Here is a 24484-nt window from a genome sequence, read left to right on the forward strand (position 1 = left end):
GCTGCCCAGTACATCCTTGGAGAAACTTTGGCAACCTCGGGTCTTCCTGGTTATTCAGTGTACTCTGATCTGGTCTGTCAGCTTCTGTCTCTCTTTGGTAACTCCTGTAACATCAGATCAAAACAGCTGAGCAGATTAGATAGTGTTGACTCTGAGACAGTGAATCTGCTAGCTTCATTCTGATAGATTGACATATCACATCAAGAGAACAGAAGAAATTACAGAATAAAGCATTTTTAAGATAAATCTTAATATGCTAGGTATCACATTAGTGAATGGGCTTTTAGTTCATAACATTTCTGGGTGGTAGGTAAATATTTTTCTCATTTACTAGACAAGGAAACTGAAATAAGGAAAGAAATTTGCTGATACTCATTCAAGTAGTCACTGGGAGTCTCCTGGTACCCAGACCCGTGGTCCAGTCAACCTCTCCATGCAGACCTGCTGGGTACAGCCACTAGGAAACCTAGTGGGAAGGTTTCCAGAAGTAAACCAATGTAGGCATATCTTACTACCCAGCCCTGTCCAGGACTCCATCCTGCTACACCAAAAGGAAGGATTACAGGATATTGGAGTAGCAACTTGTTGGAGCCCACTAGGTTTCCTAGTGGCTGTACCCAGCAGGTCTGCATGGAGAGGTTGATTGGACCACGGGCCTGTGTGCCAGGTGACTGTAACTAGCAAGGGGGAGGGCTTTTGCTCCACCCCTTGGCATTGTTATAAATAGACCTTTGGAAGAAAGCTCTGGGCCGGTGGATAAGGATCCAGACCCACCTGAGTTTATTCTGTGTTTTCTCTCCCTTCTCTGTGTCTAAGTCTCTTACTCCTCATTCCTCAAGAGTTCCCGGGGTAAATAAGTGTGGGGGCTGGTCCCTCACAGCAAATCATATGGCAAGTAGGCTGAAGTCACTGGTACAGCAAATATGGAGGTGAGATGAAGCCTCAGCTAAACTGCAATGATATTTTCTTGTTGTTGTTGATTTGTTTTGTTATACAATGTAAATTTCTTTCTTTTGGCACATGATGAATTTACATTAACTTTTAAAAAAGTATTTATTTATGTTTATATGTGTGTGTGTGCATAGGTTTGTTTGCACCGTGTGTGTACAAGTGCCCAAGGAGGGCCAGGTGTGTCAAATCCCCTGGAACTGGCATTGCAAACCATTGTGAGCCGCTCCATGTAGGTGCTGGGAACCAAGTCCAGCTCCTCTGCAGGAGCAGTATGTACGCTTACTTAATCTCTCCAGTCCCATAGAATGAACTTAGGCAAAGTAGAATTTAGCCATGTAGTTGCTACAAAGTCAGGGTACAGAATTGGTCACTTTTTCCATAAGTCACTGGTTTGTTATTCTTTCACACTTTTATCTGCTCTTCCCACTGCTCTTCCCCTCTGGTTACCACTGAGCTGTTCTCCATCCTATAATGTCCTAGAATTCGTATCAGTGGAGTTAAATGATGTGTGTAGCCTTTTGAGTCTTAGCATACTGCATTTCTGATAGGCTGCTCATTTATTGTTCTGATACAATTTTGCTTTCAAAATGTGCCCTTATTATTTCCAACTCCAGTTCCAGTTCTGTAAACAGTGGTTTTCAGCTAAGACATTATTAAGTTATCACTTCAGGTACCAAAGAAATCTCCAATAGATTTCCCTGGTAAGTGTCTCAGAGAAGGGAAACTAGAAACAAGCACATATGACTTAGTTATCTCCCTGCCTCTTGCATTCAGAAAGCCACATGGAAAGTTTGCTACTGACTGTGACCTTCGGCAGCTTGAAAACAGAACAGCTGTTAGCTTAAGGGAGTGGAAGGCATGAATGTTCTTGGCCAGTTGGCACTGTTCTCACGTGCTTTTCTGGAAAGGAAACAACAGGTGTGAATAAATAGGTGAGCACTCTTCCCTCTCCTCCTCCCCCAACAGCCTTGGAAATTCACGGCTTTGCCTTTGTTTTCTTGTGATCCTGTGGATTGAATCTGAGGGTCATACATGTTACCCAGATACTCTACTACTGATCATATCCTCAGCTCCACCTCTGCATCTTTCTAAAAAGCTGTTTAAATATATACATTAAAAAGATCCTAAGTATGTGAATTAACTAAAATATTGCAGTGAATTGCCAACTCAAAACCATAAAATGCAAAACAACAACAAATTACCCCCCCCCCCCCATAAAACCCCACAAAACACCAAAACCCTTCTTTGGTAAGTTTCATTTAAACACAGACTGCCTTTTCTCCCTTGCTTTCTCTTTTGTCCCAATGAAAGAGAAGATGTGGAGTACTTTTTGTAGTAGCCAAGCAGCTAAGCCAGAAAGAGCTGAGGGTGCCTTGTTCTTTGCCCCTTGCCTGTTCACTCTCATCTCTGAACCAGGGCTCTGTAACACTGGCCCCTCTCACCTGCCCTTCACCTCTACCTACAGCTGACCCTGTTCTGAAGTACAGCTGTCACCGATTCTCCTTTGGTCAAGAATACATGGATGTTGAGGGCCAGCAAGATGGCTCAGTGTATACAGGTGTTTGCTGTCAAGTCTGAGATCTTGAGTTGGAGCCCCAGAACCCATGTAGTAGGAGAGCATCATCCTGCAAGTTGTCCTTTGACCTCCACACATGCTCAGAAATAGCACATAACAGTTGATCGGTAGGAGGATGCTTCATGTGACTGGAAAGATTTTGTAACCCTGTTTTTGGAAAGAAAGTAAGAAACTGTATTTTGTCAAAACTGAATTGGACACAAAAGAACATTCCTTAAGGTGGGAATAAATAGAACTTTCTAAGAGCAACTCAGATAACACAAAGCAGTAAAGGCCAAAAAATTTACTTCTGACCTTCAGCAGCTAGAGGAGGAAATGAAAGGGTTGTAGAAGCACACTTCACAATCTGGACTACTAGAAAAATGCAAAAATGTGCACACATGGTCAGATTTACATAACCTATTTTCCCCTATGGAATGTGTTTCTTACATGTGAGTTTTATTTATTTCCTTTTTCGGTGAAACATTAGTCTAGAAGCAACTTCCTGACTGTTTAATATTGTAGATTTTGCCGAGGTTTTACAATTCCTTTCCATTGTTTGCAGTAGAGTACTTGGGCATCAAGATGGCCGCTTAGCCTGAGTGTGGTAGAGTAGCTGTCCCAGGGTCGCATAGAACATGACCACCTCCATATACAGACTGGTGAACAGAAGAGAGGTATGTTTGTGTGTGTGCAGAGCTGCTCAGGTTCACCAGGTTATAGACTGAAGGTGGGTTAAGAGAAAAGGTCTTCCATTCTCCCAGGAAACCATTCCCTGGTGGTCAGACCCTTTTCCTGGAGGACAGCTGGAAGTATGAAGAGACACATTGTGTTATGATCTTGTCCTCCCTGCTAAACGTGGGATGCTGCTTACCTGCCCTACGACACACTCGGCCACTGACTACCCCGGAGAGTCAGTGTCTGAGTTTCTGACACTGTTCAGCTAAGAGATGCTACTAGTGATAACAATTTTTTATCCTTTTTAATTTTTATTTATTTATTTTCATTTCATGTGCATTGGTGTTTTGCCTGCACATATATGTGAGGGTGTTGGATCCTCTGGAACTGGAGTTACAGACAGGTATGAGCTGCCATGTGAGTGCTGGGAATTGAACCTGGGTCCTTTGGAAGAGCAGCCAGTGCTCTTACCACTGAGCCATCTTTCCATTCCCAACAATAATTTTTTAATACCTTGCTTTGGCTTTGTTCCCCTCCCCCATTTTTAAAAGCTAAATCATGACCAACCATTTCATAAGCCTGTACATGTGCCATACACCAACACATGTTTACACATCTCATTTCAATCTACCTTTTGGTTGGTTTGTTTTCTGTTTAGTTTCTGTTTTATATTCCTTAAATTTTCCTAAGCTCCTAAAAAAAAGTTTCTGCAGTGATACTTGCTTAATTAATTTCTTTTTCTTTCAGCTTTTTGATTCTGAGATATTTTGTTTTGTTTTGTTTTGTTTTTTAAGACAGGGTTTCTCTATGTAACTTTGCGCCTTTCCTGGAACTCACTTGGTAGCCCAGGCTGGCCTTGAACTCACAAAGATCTGCCTGCCTCTGCCTCCTGAGTGCTGGGATTAAAGGCGTGCGCCACCATCGCCTGGCGATTCTGATATTTTTTTTGTTTGTTTGTTTTGAAACAGGGTCTTATAGTCCAGGCTGACCTGGCATTCCCCTTCCTTATCCTCGTGTCAGATTATAGGCGTGAACCATATACATGGCTCAAACTGTTCTTTTATATATTTGTGGTATGAGATGCCAAGTACTATATGAATATATTCTTAATTGCCGTGTTCCTCATATATGAAAAATAGAAGTTATAATTATAATTATTGAAATTAAATGAATTAAAAGTCAATACTTAAGTCACATTAGCCACATATAAAGTGCTCACTATCCTCATGTAGCCATGGGCTATTTTACTGGACATTGGTTTCTGTCAGAAATTCAGTTAGTTAACACTTCTCTGCACTATATTTTTCCCTCTGTTTGCCATTAAACTAAAGATGGCTTATATTAATATACTTTATTAGTAATCAATAACTTTGAGATTTTTGTGCTTGTTTTAAGATAGGGTCTTGCTGTACAGTCCAGGCCAGTCTTGATCTTCTTTCCTCAGCCTGTTCCTGTGTAGCCAACTTTGACTCACTAGAGTAGCATTCCTTTGTTCTTCTGTAATTATAGAATTAGTACCACCCTTTGGAATTGCCTTCCTGAACACCATTATAAGAGTATTCAAGAAGTGACTAAAGTCACCCATTCTACCAACCTGTTGAGCTTTAAGATTATTTTTGTTTTTGTATAAACATGTCATATAAGCTAGCTTTTCAGCTTTATTATTTTTAGGTGATCCAGTTATTATGGTTATAATTATGCAGTAGATCTCAAAAGTTGCAAGAGAGAAAACCCCTAGAACAATGGTTCTCAACCCATGGGTCACGCCCCCTTGGGGGTCGAATATCAGATATCCTGCATATCAGATATTTACATTACAATTCATAACAGTAGCAAAATTACAGTTATGAAGTGGCAACGAAAATAATTTAATGGTGGTGGTCAGCACAACATGAGGCACTGTATTAAAGGGTCGCCGCATTAAGAAGGCTGAGAAGCACTGCCCTAGAAGGTACTTATTTCAGTGTACGTCTCTGAGGCATCATGTAAGCCAAACAGCTAGTCATTGCTATTTACTGCATCCTCTCGGTTTTAAATGGACTATGAAGACAAGCTGGTTTTAAACAATTTCTTACAGATATGGCTTTTCCAGGGGATATATATGTATAATTATAGGAAAGGGAAATTCAGGAAAATGATAATATAATTTTAGGTAAGTTATAAGCATAATTTTAGGAAATATACTTAAAGTATTATGATCAAGCATTTAGAAAATTCAGATGTAGTAGTGAACTTAATCTTTTGTTAGAAAATAGTTCCAGCACTTGGGAGGCAGAGGCAGATGGATCTCTATGAGTTCGAGGCCAGGCTGGTCTATAGAGCGAGTTCCAGGACAGCCAGGGCTATGCAGAGAAACCCTGTCTCAAAAAAACCAAAAGAAAATAGTTAAATTTGAAGGTGTACACAGCAGGAAATATCTTTTACCTGATTGTGAAATACCAACCTAAAAGTTGAAGATTATTTTGCTGAATATAGTGAATATATATTTTTTGGATCTGATCCATACTTTTATTACTGATTAAGTTTTTTGCTTTTAACTTTTACAGATTATGTGGTAGGAAATCTGAAATATAATTATGTCCTTCTGTGAAGATGAAACGTGCTTATCGTGAATGAGCATTAGCATGGTTAATGACCTGGAGTGGTTGCTCGGTAAAGGGTTGTTTCTGTTGGAGTATATGAGAAGGCCATGCAACACGATCCAGTTGTTTCGTTTGTGTGCTGAGACTCAGTAAATCCCACAGACAACTGTGCTGTAAGTCTTTTCTGTGAAACAAGTCTGTTTGTCCTTCAAGGGCTAGCAAGATGGCTGGTCAGTTAACACGCTTGCTCTTCCGGAGTCCTGGCTTCAGTGTCTAGTGCTCCCATGGTGGCTCACAACTCTAGTTCCAGAGGATCTCATGCCCTCTTCTGACCTCTGCAGGCAGGCATGTGGTGCACGTAACATACATGCTGGCAGAACACTCACACACATAACTAAATAAATGAATTAAAAACCCAAAACATGTTTTTGCTTCAAGAAGTGGCTACAGTAAGACTTACATGCTTTACTTACACTATATAGAATTTTATGTACTGCAGAATTACACCGTGAAACTTTCAGAGTCTTAGAACAAAGTTATAGAAATGTCGTTTCCTTGTTAACTTTGAAGATGTGAGTGAATGCTGAGATTAGAAAGTGCACGGAGGGGTGGAATGCCTGTGATGTATAGATCACATATAATCATAATATGTATCATATATTATGTGCCGTAATAACTGTTTCCTATAGTTCTGAGAACACAGGAGCTGAGTCTGGAGCTGATTGTTTGCTTGTTAGGCCTTACTTTGAAGCAGGATTACTATTTGCTCTTCAGCATCTCATGTGTAGGTCTGTTTTTTTGTTTTCTTTCCTGCAAGAGGCTGTAGAATTCTGTTTTGGGGTGGGTCAGTCAAGAAGGTGCAGTTGGGTCCCTGACTAGTTTTTCACTGGGAGGCCCCTGCTGAGAAGCGCTTGCACAGCACTCACAGCTGAGGCTTTGTTCAGAGGTGATGCTGGGCTCCGCAGGCATTGACTTCAGGATTCTGGGAATTTGTAAATTATAAGGTTGCAAAGTTAGTAATTAACATGGCTCTGTTCAGCCTGTTCATCTTTGGTAGCAGTTTGTTTTCATGGAAGAACAAGCCTGAGAAAGAATAGTGTATGGAAATGAAAGTGTTCCCTTGCACAACCTCCCCCTCGTGTGTGTGTGTGTGTGTGTGTGTGTGTGTGTGTGTGTGTGTGTGTGTGTGTGTGCGCGCGCGCGCGTGCGCACATGAGATATTACAGGAAATTAAACCAAGATTTCATGTATGCTCAGCAGGTACTCTGACACTGAGCTATACCTCTAGAATATTCCTGAGTTTCAGATTGTTTGCTGTGTTATTTTATGGTTTCTTTGAACTTGCACTTTTTTTTCCTTTGGTTTTTTGAGACAGGGTTTCTCTGTGTGTAACTCTGGCTTTTCAGGAACTCACTCTGTAGACCAGACTGGCCTTGAACTCACAGGGATCCACCTGCCTCTGCCTCCCAAGTGCTGGGATCAAAGTCATATGCCACCACACCGTGCTTGAACTTGTACCTTTTTTTTTTAATTTTTAATTTAACTTTATTTTATGTGCATTGGTATGAGGGTGTTGGATCCCCTGGATCTGGAGTTACAGACAGTTATGAGCTGCCATGTGGGTGCTGGGAATTGAACTCAGGTCCTCTATAAGAGCAACCAGTGCTCTAAACCGCTGAGCCATCTCTCCAGCTCCGAACTTGCACCTTTTAAGAAAGGAAAATTATGTAAACCTTTTCAGGATATTGTTACACAAGATCACCACGGGCTGCAGAAGGTTTTTTTTAAACCAAAGTTTCGAAGAGAAGGAGTGGTTGAGTTGGGAGCACCCTAAAGGGAACTTAATTGGGGGGGGGGGCATGTGACTGGATAGCAGCTGTGGCCCCAGATTAGGGGTTAAAACCCATAGTGAGCCTGCTGGAGGGAGACAGATTGATAGCTGCCTGTCTCTGTGCTTTTGTCCTCTGGCTCCGGCCAGTTACAGCCTCTCCGTCCCTGTTGGCTAAACCTAACTGAAGGCAGAGGGGAGAGAGTTGTGGGTTGTCTGTGTTCAGCCGCCTATGCTGAGTGAAGAAGGGCGGAGGTGTACTGGGAATATATCTGCAGACTATTAAAACCTGCTTCCTGATAGTCATGTACACGTGAGCTATTGCAAATGAGTTCTCTTATGGAACTTTGAATGAGAGAAACGTGTCTAGAATTATTACTAGTGTCAAACATAATGTCTGTGGGGACTAGAGAGATGACTCAGTGGCTAAGAGCACTTGCTGCTCTTGGAGAGGACTCAGATTTGATTCCCATCACCCACATGGTAGCTCACAACCATCCATAACTCCATTTCCAGAGGATCCAGCACCCTCTTGGGTATCAGTCACATACGTGGTATACATATGTACATGCAGGCAAAATACTCTAACATATACAACAAATAATTTTTTAAAACTTTTAAGGAACATATCTATATTCTTTAGATATTAAGGAAAGAATTGCTTGCCTCATGAAAATTTGTTTAGAGAAGACTCTTCCTGTAATACTGATTTGAACATGCAACTCTCCATCACTCCCTTAAAATATTACAATTACAAATAATCTCTATAGCAAATAAAGGATCTTTTAAAAATGTATATTTTGAGACAGGTTCTCATTGCATCATCCTGGCTGACCTGGAACTCACTGTGTAGACCAGGCTGGCCTTGAATTTACAGAGACCCTTCCATGCTGCTTCCAGGGTACTGGGATTAAAGGTGTGCTCTGCCACATCCCAGAAAAAGTATTTATTTTTGAGATAAGATCTTATTGTGTAACCCAGGCTGGCCTTGAACTCATGATTCTTCTGCCTCAGCTCCTTAAATTCTGGGAACTGTAGGCACATGTACAAATAGAGGTATTTATTCAGAGGGATGACTCTGCCCCCTTTCCCCTCTCTCTCTGTCTCCCTGTAACATGTAACCTTTATGAACAGTAGGGGAAGTCACTGTACTGTACCTTGAAGAAAAGGATGTTTTTATAGTAACAGCTCACACAGCAGACATGAAGGGAGGGGGAGACATGTTGAGCAGAAGAGTTTCAGTGGGAGGAGGGCGGGGAGGGGGAGTGACTAAAACCCATTGTATACATGCTAGAACTGTCAAAGGACAGAAAGTCATTTTCAGAAAGGAACGCTGTCGAGTTAACGGCCTGCCCTTCCGACCCCGTTGTCTCTTCTGAGACCTCGTTCTCCTTACTGCGGGCATTCGACAGTCTGCATTTACCTAGCTAGCTGGCTGTGCGGCGCTCCAGCTTTGGCTTTTGTAGTCTAGCATTGTCCTTTTCTAGTGTTGGTGTTCTCAGAGAATGGTAGTACATGCTGCTAAACAAGGTAGGCACACCCCTGCCCACTAGGGTGTGCAGCCAGCCCTCTTCCTCCTCCTGGAGTCCCTCTTCATGGTTTTATGAAGACCATTAGTTCTTGACGGATCGCTCTGTTATTCTTGACCTTATGCTTTCTCTGAGAACCGTTTTATCCTCTTGAAGTTATAGTTTCGAATGCTTACCCATCTCTATCCTGAATTTTCTTTATTTAGCTCTTTAATACAATTTTATTCAGTTCTAACTATGCTCCTGATCCAAAGGGCACAATAATAGTAAAAATAGTATCCGCTTTTAGAGTTGCTGAAAGATGTGTAAAAAAGCAGTGTCGTGTAAAAAAACAGTGTCGTGGGCCAGGGGAGGGGAGGGGAGGGGCAGCTCTCACCAATAGAAGACGGAGACTCTATAAAGATACCCAGTGTTATGAATTATTGTGGGGGGCGGGAGGGACTATCCTGCACGTGCAGGGAAACATGCTGGGCAGATGCACGCCATGCCGCACCGCAGCAGTAGCGGCCAGTGATTCACAACCCAGCGCTGCATCCACGTGGAGAGTTTATTATAATAGAGAGATGAAGAGAAAGACAGGAAAGAGACAGAGAAAGAGAGAGAAGAGAGAGAGAGAGGTTGAGGATGCCCACCTCCTGGGAGGAAAAGCAGGAGAGAGAGAGGAAGGGGAGGTGTTTTTCCTTAGAATGAGGCTTTTACGTGAGGATGCAGGGCGGAGCCAAGGGGTGGGATTCCAAGGGGCGAATCAGAATATTAACCCCCAGGGTTTCAAAAGCATAGTAGTTCAGTGTGATTGGAGCCTTCAGGGCTGTGAGAGGAGTGGGAGACAAGGCTGACGGCCAGTAGGAAGTGAGGGAGAACCCAGAGGCAGTAAGGACTCTCAGGACTGAACTCACGGGCGTTCACCATGAAGAAAGTCCTTACAACCTCACGTTTCTACCGTAGGGCGACCATTCTCCACTCCAGACACCGAAGTGTCACCTGCCAGTCTGCCTCCGCAGTGTGAGCAGCCTTCAGGATGTGTCGCCCTGTCCACGACGTTATTCCTTTCCTGTTTTCATAGTTGACACTATCACTACCTTCTGAACCATTTCAGAGTTGTGTTAGATAGTTCCTTGTCCTCTTTCGCTGCTTTAGATGTTCATTTCTAAAATGCTTACTTACTGTGTCACTGACTTTGACCAAAAGAAGACTGGTTTTTATTTCCTACAAGGCAAATTCTTTCTTAGACCAGTGTTTTAAACTCAAAATCCTTTAATAAACACAACCCGAAGCCCTCATACTGGCATTAAAACCTCAAACTTTCAGAATTTAGAGATAATTAGCAGCAAAGATGTTCCTCTAACTGTGAGGTTCCATCATGAACAGATGTATTTACTGAACAGGCATTTTTGAAAAGGACAGACCTACTGCCTCCAGTCTGTCTGCCTCGACACAGTTCTAACCTTTTACTGCAGCAGGATCCCTTGTATCCATAGGAGAACATGTGCACACTGACTGGGGGAGTAGCCGGGATTAGAACCCTGGCTGTCTCCAGGACACCATTCTTCACTTCTTTAAACATAGTAAGTAGTGAGCAGTGGGACCCCTCACAGAGTCGAGATAAGGATTGAGTTCATCTGTGTCGTCCTGTGCTCGGCGTGAGTGAGCATGAAGTGTCGAGAAGTTGTCTCGATGGGATGGACCCCTTGTTCATTCCCTCTGCTCTTGTTGCTGCTGCTCTGGTGGCTCTGGTGCTGCCCTTGCTGCCTCCTGGGCCTCCTGCTCTCCCCACCCCCCACCCCCCCACCCCCGGGCCTCCCGCTCCCCCCGGGCCTCCCGCTCCACCTGTTTGCCGCCTCCCCTTGGATGCTCTTTTCTGACTATCTCAGTTTATGTCAATCTCTGAATTTCTATTGGTACTTTTATACCATATAATCATATTTCTGTTTTTATGGTATATTTCTGCTTCTTATTTCTTTTTGGATGTGTGTGCAATAATAATAACTACTAGAATTACCATCACAGTCAAGACCCAGAACATTTTGTTACTCTCCCTTGAAAAAAGTCTGTGTTGGTATTTCTTTTTAAACAAGTTCTCTGATGTCCATTCTGTTTTTACACATACAGCCAAGATCTTGAACCTGTTTTTGCACAAATTAGTTTTCTGTACCCAGCCTTAGTCTAGTGTTGCATATGTAATGAGGGAGCAGATGTGTGGGTGTTTGAGTTGTATAAAGCAAAGCCTGAGTCAGTGGAAATTTGAACATACTTGGAAACTGCCAGCCAGGTGACATGGTGTGGCGGGTAGACCTAGCTTCCTGGGAGGCTGAGGCATGTTAAAGTTTAACACTATGCCATGTTAAAGTAGTTTTGGAGCCCTGCCAAGACCAATAAAGCCATTTTTTTCGTTTGCCTTGGGGAACAAGGGCTTGTTCCTTCCTGTTTTTATTATCAAATATACTTAAAAATTTTTTTCGAACTTTATTCTAATGTGAAACAGATTTTTACTTTTTTGTCCTTCAAATATTATGATGCTATTACTAAATTCATTTATGCTAGTTTGTCTTTTTCCTTAAACGTATTTAGGATATTAAGCTGTCAAATAGAAATTAATTATGGAATATAAAAGTAGAAAACTTGCCGACATTCTCGGCTTTATTTTCCTGTGCATCAGTTTTGCTCTTTTCCCTGGTGGCTTCTTTTCTGATTGTACCTAAGGTGAGAGGTCAGTGCAGGCAAGAGGATCAGTTTTGAATGCGCAGCTGCTACGTGGTCCCATTAACCCTTCCACTGGATATCAGAGAATATCAATCTTTCTCCATAAAGGGTGGAGTTAAGATTTACATCCCGTAACCCCTTCTCCCTAAAGAAGTGAACTGAATGTAATTATATGTGTCTTTTTTTCCCTTCCCCAACAGCTTCCATGCCTATGGCTGTTCTAAATTTGGGCCACATATATCCATTTCAGAGAGGCTTTTTCTGTACTGACAGCAGCATCCAGTATCCATACCATGACAGTACCGTCAGAAGCGTTATACTCATCATAGTGGGGCTTGGCTTACCCATCTCCTCTGTAAGTAAATGACCAAGCAGGTAGTGATGGGTTCTTGTGCTGGAGGTTGGATGAAGTGACGGCATTGGGGTGGGGGTAAATTCAAGCCCTACTTTTATTAGTATTACTATGGAAAATGGTTGCTCAAGGAAGGAATTCCACTGTTTATTCTTAGAGCATCGTGATTTTCCAGTCAAAGGTGTATACTACTTAAAACAGCTTGAAGTCATTGGACCAACTCTTCTCAGGATGCAAATGAAGAGGTAGAGTCCCCCTACTGCTCAGCTCCAGTAAAGCTCCTTCAGGGCTGAGCCTAAACCAAGGTTCTGCTTTATCCTAACACTGTTGGCTGAGAATTGAGATCATAAAAAGATGTTACTTTCTAAATTTGAAAAGATAAACAGAGAAGGATTGTAAGTGAAGTCTACAAGTTACATGAAGACTATCACTATTTTAAAGTTGTGGTATTTGAGATCACCAAGTTCTAGGATTAGGTTTTAGTGTTTTAGGTTACTAGAAACTTCCATCCCATGTTAGCATTCACAAACTGAGTTAAGATGGCCACTGGGGATGTTGTGCCTACTTGCTTTCCTAAGCCTCGCCGTCCGTCTGTGTCTGTCTAAGATGGGTCTCATGTAGTCCATGCTGGTTTGAGACTTCTGGTCCTGTTTCTGTTGACCAAGTCCTGGGATTCAGGCAAATGTTTTTTTTTTCTGACTTGGATTGAAGAAAAGGAGCAGAGCAAAGATTGACCCCCTTGTGTGTCTTCGAGTGCAGCAGGTCACTGTGTCTTTCTCCTGTGTCCTCCTGGGTCTCGTCAGCTCACTCCTTAGGTGTGGCTCAACTCTTAGAGTCTTGTCAGCAGCCTTATTCTCCAGCAGGACTGGCTGCCTTTTCTTTCCTGATTTTTAAAAAGCTTTTTTTTTTTTTGCTTTAGCAGTTCATGAATCTGAATTAAGTTTGTCTTTTTCATTGTAAGTTTTCTTCTTCCCTGACTAATTTTCAGAATAGTTTTCTAGTGGATGAATGACTTTGAATTTTATTACATTTCAAGATACATACTTCTGTATACTTCAAATATGAGTTAACAACTTTATAATAAAAAGAGTGAAAAATTGGTATTAAATTTTAGGAGATACCTTTCCCTAAGAAGCAAGTACCACCACAACTAGCATTATTCAGTTGTGGCACCAGGATTGTGTAGTTGAAGTTTTCTCCAGTCCTGCCCAGCCCCACGGACCCTGCAACCACTTATAAAATAATCACTCAGAAACTTATATTAATTAAACTGCACGGCCATTAGCTCAGGCCTACCACTGACTATCTCTTACACTTAGACTCAGACCATTTCTGTTAATCTATATGTCGCCACGCGTTCTGTGGCTTTACCTGTTGCCTTGACATGTTGCTCCCTGGACGGCAGGCTGGTGTCTCCTCACTCAGCCTTCCTGTTCCCAGAATTCTCCTCTCTCTTTGTCCTGCCTATACTTCCTGCCTGGCTCCTGGCCAATCAGTCCTTTATTTATTAACCAATGAGAGCAACACATTCAGAGCATCCAGAACATCCCGCAGCAGGATTGTGAACTGTGTAGAGGGAAGCTGGCAGAGCCCTCACTTACATGCCCATCAACAGTGCCACTGTGCTTGGATGGAGTGCAAGGTGTTTGTTGTAGCTATGATTTTAAGTAACTGTTGCCAGATCAAATTTTTATAAACTCTTCTGTATTGTGTGAGGCTCAGGAAGTTAACTTCCAATTGCAGGGTTTGGTACATTTCATCTTTTTCTTAAAACTTAATTACAGAAATATAATAATTTATGAATTGAACAACACTTATAAAGTAGATCAACAAAAAAGCAGTAACCTTTAGTCTACTGCCTGATGAAAACTAGTAACATTTCAGTACAATTTAGTGCGGCAGTTTTTATTTCATTATGAGAATACTGCAGATTCAGTTTGTGCCCTTTTTATTTAACAAATATTTTTGAAATAAGCGATCACAATAAATTCCCAAATATTAGGCAGTTGAAATAAAGACCAGTAAGACTAAGGTATGTATTTTCTTTAAAGTAGTGAGAAAAACGTGGTATGAATCTTTGAGTTTTTGGTATGAATTCTTGTGAGCTTGTTGTTAGAACTCGCTTGGAAAAACATGTTAATGTAAACTTAGGAAACTGGAAGAAGAGTATTTGGCTAACTAATGTGATCTGGTTAATGTGATGATGGCTGTGAACCAATGCAAGAGGACTTTATAATTTCTAGAATAGACTTATTCTAATAATTTATGCATAATATTTCGTATAGAAGATACTTGGTTTTCACTTACACAGATTGTTTATGTTTGACATAGCTCTGTGTACATATCTTATATAATTTAATGAGTTAAAGACTTTAGATGGTAAAAAATCTGCATTTTAAAAGTGACTCTTTTTTTTCTTTTAAATTTTTAAAAAGAAACCCAAGTGTGGTGGGCAACGTGCTGTTTGGATCCCAGCTTCGATGTGTTCTAGTTGCCACTCTGGTGGTGTGATAAAATACTCTGACCAGAAGCACCGTAACGAGGGGGAGGGTTTAGGTGGCTTATGCTGCTAGGTCACAATCCATCATTGAGGGGAGTCGGGCAGAACTCAAGAATTGAACAGAGACCGTGGAGGAACACTATCTGCTTAGCTAGCGTTCTCATACAGCCCAGGCGCACCCAGGGAATGATGATGTCTGCACAGGGCTGGCCCTCCTGCACCAGTCCCCTACAGACATGTCCACAGGCCAGTCTGATCTGGGCAGTCCCTCACTTGAGACGCCCTTCTCAGGTGTCCCCTGGCTGTGCCAAGTTGAAGTTAAAGCTAGTATCTAGGACAACAGGAGAGTCTAGTCTTTCTTATTCCACTTTAGAAAAAAGGGAAGTGAAGGCTTATGCATTCATAGTCATTCGCTTGTTTTCTTTTTTTAAATGTGATTTTGAAAACTAGCTGAGGAAGCTACAAACATTGCCTTTGTTTTTTTTTTTTTAATTCAGGCCCTAGGAAATTGGCTGAATTTGTGATATTTGCTTTAAACGATAATGTTATTTTTAAAGACAGAGTCTCTTATAGCTCCAGCTGGCTGCCATGTAGCTGAGGTAAAGTTTTTTGGTCATTAAAAATAATTCTGCCCTTGGGTGTACAGCAGGGAAGGTTTAGGTAGATCCATGAGGAGAAGAAATTAAAATAAATTTCATTAAAATATTCATTAAAATAAAAAAGTTCTACTCTGAAAGACACTGTTAAGAAGTTGGTACAGGTGGTGGTGGCACATGCCTTTAATCCTAGCACTTGGGAGGCAGAGGCAGGCGCATCTCTGTGAGTTCAAAACCAGCCTGGTCTGTAGAGCGAGATCCAGGACAGCCAGGACTACACAGAGAACCCCTGTCTCGAAAACACAGAAGGGGTGGGGGGAGGAGGGAAAAGAAAAGAAAAGAAAGAAAGAGAGAGAAAGGGACACACAGACAGGTGTTTTGGAATGCTTTTCCCAACCCGATGGAGGAGCACAGTTGAAGATGCACTAAGAACCTTAGAAGTCAGCACTGAGAAAACAATCCAAGCTGGGTGTAGTCCTGGGCTTGGGAAACTAAAGCGGGAGCATCTCCAGTTCATGGGGGTGGTCGGGGAGAGCTAAAAAGTGAGGGTGAAGAGAAAGCAACCCGATTCAAAGTGGACGGGCGGTCTGAAGAGAAAACCTCAACTAGAGAAGATAGGCCAATGGTAAATTAAACTGGGGTTCCACCGTGTCCCCCAGAATAGTGAAAATTCAAGACTGATGATGCCAACTGCTGCAGAAAACGGTATAGGTACTTTGGAAGACACTTGGGCAATTTCTTATGAAGTTAATTTAGTCTGATCGTAGGCTTCAGCAATTGTGCTCCTAAGCATTTACCGCAGGAGTTGAAAACTTCTGTTCACATTAAAACAACAAAACAACTGCACACATGTGTCTGTAGCACTTTTATTCATAATTGCTCAAACTTAAAACCAAGCAGCATGCCTTGGAGTAGTTGAATGGATGAATGAACTGTGGTATTGGAGTATCTCACACATGGAATATTCATATCTGGTGACACAGAAACTAGTGGGCTGGGGTGTAGCTCGGTGCTACAGCACTTGCCTAGCATGGGTGAGTCCTGGGTTGTGTCCTTAGGACTTCAAGAACAAAACACAATCCAAGGACATATGCCATCAAACACATAGGGAAGAACCCTACGTGCATATTGCTGAAGACAAGAAGGCAGTCTGGAAAGGCTGTGCATTTTGTGATGTCCACCGTGATATTGTGGAAACGCAGGACTACAGAGCTCGTGCAGAGACACGTGGGGAGAGGGGAGGATAAAAGGAGCACCCAATGCAGAGGGTGTTTAGGACAGAAACTATTCTGTGTGATAGATACTGTGATGGTGGGTGCTGGCCCTGTGTATGCGTCAATGCACATAGAACTAAGAAAGAGCCCTAAAGGGAACCATGGGCTTTAGTTATTACCAGTGTGCTAACATCAAATGTGCTGGAGCAGTGTAAGGTGTTTATACGACAAGCGTGAGTGTTGAGAGCAGATAGGGTGTATATGGGAGCATTTAGTTTCTGCTCAGATTTAAATGAATGCTTTAAGAAATAAAGTGAGGCCTAAAAACTGGTTGAGCACCTGCCTGCCCTATGGAAAGTCCTGGGTTCTATCCCTCCCATTACCAGTACACATACATATACATACATACAGTGAATATTAATTTTAAAATATATTTTTTAATATTCTGATAGTCTGATAAAATGTCAGTGTTGTTTTGTTAAAGAAAAGTAATGATTTTTACAAAATATGGTCAGTATTATTAATTTCTAGGTGTAAGATTATCTGATAAGATATCAAATATATGTTTTAGAGTTTTGCACAATTTGTTACCTAATTAAAAATTACAATTACGCCGGGCGGTGGTGGCGCACGCCTTTAATCCCAGCACTCGGGAGGCAGAGCCAGGCGGATCTCTGTGAGTTCGAGGCCAGCCTGGGCTACCAAGTGAGTTCCAGGAAAGGCGCAAAGCTACACAGAGAAACCCTGTCTTGAAAAACCAAAAAAAAAAAAAAATGCTTTAAAAATTACAATTGCATTTATTTAGTGTGCATATGTGCTTGGTGCAGATGCTACAGTATGCATGTAGAGATTAGAGGACAACTTGGGAGAGTAGGTTCTCTCTTTCCACCTTGTGGGGTCAGGGATTGAACTAAAGACATCAGGCTTGGCAGCATGTACCTTTACCCACGTAGCCATCGAGCTGGCCCTATTTATTAATTCATTTAACATAATATTTATTCCAACTGCAGGCTATTGGTTCTTACATTCCCCGAGCCTACCCTAGAGGCCTCATGCTTCTTAGGAGAGCATTCTACCTCTAAACTATAGCTCCTGGACCTAATAGTCCTTATGAAAGAGGAGTGGTTGACAACTTAATAACTGTATATACTGCTGTTTCTTAAAACTTAAAATTTGGAAAACATAGTGGTACTTAGAAATTAACTTTTTAACAACAGTTTTGTGTTTTTACATTTGAACACTCCTGCCCCATTGTGACATTTATTAAAAAAAAAAAAAAAAAGGTGTTGCCAATTGTGATGGCACATACCTTTAAATCCCAGCACTCAGGAGGCAGAGACAGGTGGTTCTCTTTGAGATCAAGATCAGCTTGTCTCAAAAATTGGAGGGAGAAAGTGTGGTGGGTATTTAGTGCTTTTGATATATGTAGGCAGGACTTTTCTCTCCCACCTGCCTGTTCCCAAATACCTGGCAGCCACTTCTTAAATAATTGACTCTGAGACTTAATATTACTTATAAATGCTCATCTGGGATAGCTCAGGCTTATTATTAACTAGCTTTTACACTTAACCCATAATTCTTACCTATGTTTTGCCATGTGGCTTGATACCTTTTCTCAATCCGACATTCTCATCTTGCTTCCTCTGTGTCTGGCTGGTGACTCCTGACTCAGCCCTTCCTTTTCCCAAAATTCTCCTAGTCTGGTCACCCCACCTATACTCAATCAGCATTTTATTAAACTAATTCCAGTGACAAATCTTTACAGTGTACAAGAGCATTATCCCACAGCAGATATAAGAAGCCATTACTATTCAAATGTTGTACAATAAACCTCTACTACATTAAAAAACCTTTTTGGCTATCTGATAAGTAAGGTAAAAGGTTGAATTTGGAAGCATCTGTAGTGAAGATTTTCTCCAAATATAGACCCACAGTCTAAATCTAAAGCTCTGGGAACCAAAACTTTTAAAATTAATTCAATATTATATAATTCATATGCCTTAAGCAACATCCCTCATCAGAGTCTACGTTGGACCTCATAACCAGAAACAACGATATTTACCCAGTGGAACATGACTAGTTAAAGCAAATGGGGTGAGGTTCGTGGTTGTCCCATCATCTGTTCAAGTCAGGTTTGACAGGAGACGATTTCAGATTGAGTTTGGTGTCGGCTGTTTGGAAAGAACTGAGGTAGGTTGGTGAGAGGCCTCAGCAGGCCTCAGCACTTGCTGCCAAGCCTGATGATCTTCCTTAGCGTAATTTGTTATTTCCTTTAACTACTTAAGATCCCCAAATCCCTTTTTGGTGAGAAAGACTATGGCTAAAAGTTAATCATGGAACCACTGAAATGAAATTACCCCTTGTGACTAGAGTGTAGGTTGTTGGAAGTCCCAGGAAGGAAAGATATGGAACACAGTGCTTTTGAATATCCTTGTGTGTGAATATAGTGTCCCCAAAAGAATTTGTCTTAGTTAGGGATTTATTGCTGTGAAGAGACACCATGACCATGGCAACTCTTATAAAGAAAACATTAGTTGGGGTGGCTCGCTTACAGTTTTAGAGGTTCAGTCCATTATCATGACAGGGAGGATGGCCGAGTGCGGGCAGATGTGGTGCTGGAGCTGAGAGTGCTACATCTTGCAGGCAACAGGAAGTTGACTAACAGTCAGACTGAGGGAAGCTTGAGCAAAAGAGACTTCAAAGCCCGCCCCCACAGTGACAAATTTCCTCCAACAAGGCCACACCTCCTAATAGTGCCACTTCCTTTGGGGGCCATTTCTTTCAAACCACCACAGAAGTCATTCATGAAAGGTTTCAGTATTTTCCATAGCTAGAGATAGCTGATGTTGCACACACCACGCTCTCTAGAACGCTACTCAGTACCAGATGGGGACCAAATTCCTGTGGACTCCATCTTTCAATAATTTCAAACAAACAGAAAACCCACTTTAATACTTTTTTGTTAATGATTTTTAAGATTTTTGCATTTATTGGTTCTTGAGAATGGCAAGGTTTCTGTAGTATAAACCCATGTTTCCAATATCACAAGAAATGGAATCTGTATCACTTGTGGAAAGAAAACTGTTGGTTTGTGTATATATGTTCGTGGGTTAGGAGCAGTCAGCAGGAGCTCAGGGCATGGCGTTAGAGCAACCTGCTTTCTTGGAGGAGAGCTCAGTCACTGCCTGCCTGGTTACAAGGTAGGTACTCCGTGAGGGGTCTTTTAATGGTGGCTTTCCACCGGCTACCCTGCTTTCCTACAGTGAGAGTGGGGACAGAACTTCTCCCTTTCCGGAGGATGAGCAGAAGTCATGAACAGGTTCACTGATTTTTATCAGTAGAATATGTGGGAGTTTTGATATTCAGATATTTCAATGCAGAATTTTTTGGATATTTATGAAAATAAAAGGCTGTGTTTATTGAATAGTTATAAAGGACTGTGGTAGATATATTACAAGTTTTATTAAAACAAGTCCTCAAGATTTGTATATACTTCTCTTTCATAGCTTTTATAGCTGTTAAGCAGTCAGGTATTTAACCTCAGCAAGCCCACTATAGCCTACTATTCAAATTCCTTCTGACAGTACCTCAGTGACTTTAGTGTGGGTTGGGTCTGTTGTGATGGACTTTGTAAGTCATGTGGGCCCTTTTGATATGTATGTTCTTTCATCAGTTACAGATTATGATGAATGTGAGTCTGGTTGTTGAAAACTAATAGAAGATCCTCAAGATCAGGGATCTGTGTGGAAGAGGGGTAGAGGTGGTAGGAGATGATTTCAGGGAAAGTGTTTCCCGGATATAACAGGACTGATACATGCTAGGAACTCACAGAGGCTGTGACAGCACACACAAGACCTGCACAAGCTCAAGCCAGGCAAGATCCCAGGAAGTCCCACGTCTAGCCATTGAGCTGTTCACAATTCCAGATGCTGGGAGAGGAGAAACCAGTCTTCTTCCAATGATTATGTCAACCGTAACCCCAGGGCAGGCCCCATGCTCAGAAGTGGAGTAATCAGTCAACACAAATTGGACTTCATTTTTTTTCAAAGAGAAAGACAATGCAGTTGGGTAGGTAGCAAGGTGGGAGAGGATCTGGGAGGAGTTGAGAGAGAAGAAAGAATAAGATGAAAATATATTGTATGAAATTCTCAAGAAAAATAAAAGCCAATTTTAAAATCTGATTTATTGTAGTAGTTATAAGATCTATGTATACATACAGAATTATACTTAATATAGATCAATACTTATATTTCTAAGTTACATTTTTAAATTAGAAGATAAGTAATAGCTTAACCCCTATAAGAAATAAAAGTATATAAGATAAAAATGAAGTTAATAATTAAAATGCAATTAGCTATTCTTGGTATGTGGAAAGATATGTTGGAAAACTATTATTTTCTTGATTTGACTTTCCAAACCCCCAGATAAGTGCCATTTTGCCAGAAACTCAGTTTTGGGGGTTGGGTAGGCACAGATTAGCATCTGCAAGGATGAATTCAAACCGTTTTCACCCATCTCTTTGGTCTGGGACACTAAACTTGATTGAGCATTACCTGGGGGGTAATGATTCTCTTGTTTTTATACTGAGACAGTGTCTCACCTGTAGCTCAGGTAGCCCAGGAACTCATTATATAACACAAGCTGACATTAATTTTACAATCCTGCTGCCTCACCCTCAGAATGCTGGCATTAGTCATGTGCCTTTATGCCTGGCAGGAAATGTAATTTTGGGATTGGGGGGTTAGGTATTTTCTAATGATCCTGTAAAGATCATGCTTCTGACCACACATCATTGCCAGGAATCCTCAAAGCTCTAAAATTTCTTAAGAGTTGACCAGTTTCTAAATCTTCATAGAAAAGTTCTTTTATGATGCCTACTAATTCTGCACATACGGTGCCTGTATTCCACAACAGGAGTTGTGTTAAGTCCTGTATGAGAGTAATAACTAACGACCTCCAGTGTGTGTGCTGTAACCAACGTCCACTGTAGAGTTTGGAGAGAGCTTCCTGTAGTCTGCATACATTTTTTTTCTTGTTTCTGTTTTTAGGTCTGTAGGTGCCTTATTGTTTTAATACTTTTGACTCTCTTTCCCCCATTTTATTGTTTTTAATTTTTTAACCTGTGTTACAAAATGGTTGGCTATATTTGTATGGGTCTGTTTCTGGACTCTTCCTACTTTATTATTATACCACCAGTGAGTTTATACTGTAGCTTAAAATTGAGTGGTTAAAAGAAAAATTATACCATTGAAGTGGTTTTGTTTGTCTTGTTTTGTTTTGCAAAATTCAGAGTGATTCCTCCAATTTCATTCTTTTTTCCAGATTGTTTCTTGGTTCTAATTTTTTTTTTGTCTTTCTGTATAAGTTTTACATAAAGTGTATATTACTGTTAATGCCTGAAAAATAAGAAGTGCACCAAAGCCAGGTGGTGGTGGCACACGCCTTTAATCCCACCACTTGGGAGGCAGAGACAGGGAGATCTCTGTGAGTTTGAGGCCAGCCTGGTCTACAGAGCAAGTTCTGGGACAGCCAGAGAAACCCTGTCTTGAAAAAGCAAAAGAAGAGGAGGAAGAGGAAGAAGAGAAAGAAGATGATGATGACATTGTACTAGTAGTACACTGAATCTGTAAATCATTCTGGAAAGGAGGAATACCACCACCTAGTTATGTCTCCCAGGCCATGAAAATGCCATAGCGTATATTTATTTTTATATTTATGTGGGTCCTGAGCTTCTCATCAGTGTTTGTAGTTTTTAAGTATACATAGATGCTTTGTGGATTTTTGAGACTTCATACCTAAGTATTTCAGTATGTTGAACAGTTATAGATGGTATGGTACTTTTGACTTTGGTTTCCAATTGTTCATTACAGGTATATAGAAGTGGAATTAAATTTTGTATTGATTTTATACTCAATGTTCTTTCTAACTTGCTATTTTAGGATTTTGGAGTAGATTCTTTGGGTTTTTCTACATTTTTTTTAGGTTTAGTTCCATCTTACCAGATGCATGCAGGTGCCCCTCCCCCATTTTTTTCTTTCTATATAAAAATAATTTATTCAGCCAGGCCATGGTGGCACATGCCTTTAATCCCAGCAATTGGGAGTCAGTGGCACGGGGATCTCTGTGAATTTGAGGCCAGCCTGGTCTGCAGAGTGAGTTCCAGGACAGGCTCCAAAGACAGAGAAACACTGTCTAAAAAACAAAACAAAACAAAAAACAAAAAACCCAAAACAAACACCAAAACAAAAATTTATTTGCCTGTGTTTTTTTTTTTTTTTTTTTTTGCCCCCCCATCCCCTCTTTCATTCTCCTCTGTGAGGGTTCTCTTCTCCATGAGCATTTCATCTGGAGTGCTCTGGGATCACTGGATCCTCATTTCTCCCCCGGACTTGTTCCTTCTGTGATCTCCCCAGGACTCGTGTGTGTCCTCTCTACCTTTAGCCTTGACTTCTTGCCTCCACTGCAGACATTACAGCTGCCGTCTGCTCTAGGCAGCTCGAGCAGATCCATCCCTTTCCCCAGCTCCATGGCCAGGGTTGCATTTCTCAGCTAATGTGGCTTTAAAGGGCTTGCTCAGCTTGCTTCCCACCCTTGACTATTCTCTCATATGTGTACTGAATCAGTCCACCAGCAAATCCTGTTGGCTTAAATCCAGAAATTGACCACAGTCCGACCACTGCCTGACTGTCACCCCTAATTAGTGACCATAAAAAGTGGGATCTCAGTTCATTGTTGAGCTGATTTGGATGATTACTTAATAATTAAAGATGATTTTCTTCGAACATTAAGACCTCATTCTCTGATGCATTATTAGATTTTATAATGAAATGTAACTTAATGTTGACAAAAATAAGATTTAAATGTCTGGAATTGCTAAGACATGAATGGAGTTCCTCAGTCTTTTGGTCTGCATACTGAATTAAATGTATTTAGAATTAAATTACTACAAAGGTTTTTAAGATTTAGTAAAAGAGAATCTTGGCATGGTGATGACTGCCTTTAATTCCAGCACTCAGGAGGCAGAGGCAGGAGGATCTCTGTGAGTTCAAGGCCAGCTTGGTCTACAGAGCAAGTTCCAGGACAGCCAAGGCTATACAGAGAAACATTAACTTGATGGAGGTATTTTCATTTCCCTAATATTAGAAGAGGTTTGTTTGTTTGGTTGGTTGGTTGGTTGTTTTGAGAAAGAGTTTCTCTGTGTAGCTCTGGCTGTCCTGGGACTCGCTCTGTAGACCAGGCTGGCCTGAGTTTCTGTCATATAAGAGATAACCAGTTTCTCAGTTTTGCTGAATTTTTCTAACTAAAACAGTTTGTAAGTATTTCTCTTATTGTTCCAAGACCCTGAGTATATGTATAAGAGGGAGTTAAAGAAATTGGTGTTTTTAGCTATCTTTTCCTATGTCAGGTGGAGGATGAAGAAAGATTTTTGTGGTATGCAGTTTGTGAAAGTTAGAGTTATTATGTATCCTTTTGAACCATTGAAGATTTTCATTATTAGAAGCAGAAAGCTGTACTATTTCAAGGATGATTATAAGTTTACTATTCAGAGAACTTGAGTTTTAAATGGGTTCATTGTGAGTGGCCATTGGACATATTAAAAATCAGCATGTGGGAATGTAAAGTGCTATAGCCTCTTTGGAAAATAATTTGACAGTTTCTTAAAAAGTTAAATGTAAACATACCACATGACCCAGAATTCCACTTGTAGGTATCTGCCTGTTAGAAATGAAAATACATCCACACAAAGACTTGTATATGAATGTTCACGGTAGTATTTAGTCATAATATCCCCAAACTGGACACAGTTGAGATGTCCATTAACTGGTGACTAGATAAAGCAAATGTACTCTGTATGGACAGTACAATAGTATATCAATAGGGAAAATGCATGCCACAACATGAATTAACCTCATGGATGTTATAGTGAGTGATATCAGCTACACAGGAAATACCGACTATTGTATGATGCCATTTATATGAAATGCCCAGCAGCAGGTTT

General features: G+C 41.1%; 1 protein-coding gene across 5 annotated transcripts in view; it reads left to right on the top strand.

The window, feature by feature from the left end:
* The window catches only part of Plpp1 (phospholipid phosphatase 1), a 65508-nt gene that overhangs the window by 20724 nt on the left and 20300 nt on the right, over positions 1-24484 (top strand). For 2 of the 5 annotated variants that reach the window (XM_052743296.1, XM_052743300.1), the window contains exon 2: positions 12024-12178. The exons of 2 other annotated variants lie outside the window; for them this stretch is intronic. In XM_052743296.1, the coding sequence (XP_052599256.1) occupies positions 12024-12178 (155 nt within the window). Of the gene's footprint in view, positions 1-12023; positions 12179-24484 lie in introns of those variants that run through there. One more of the 5 variants, XM_052743299.1, reaches the window with a different exon arrangement.

Source organism: Peromyscus californicus, unplaced genomic scaffold, assembly GCF_007827085.1.
Source record: "Peromyscus californicus insignis strain IS unplaced genomic scaffold, ASM782708v3 Scaffold_18__1_contigs__length_77618521, whole genome shotgun sequence".
Classification (NCBI taxonomy): domain Eukaryota; kingdom Metazoa; phylum Chordata; class Mammalia; order Rodentia; family Cricetidae; genus Peromyscus; species Peromyscus californicus.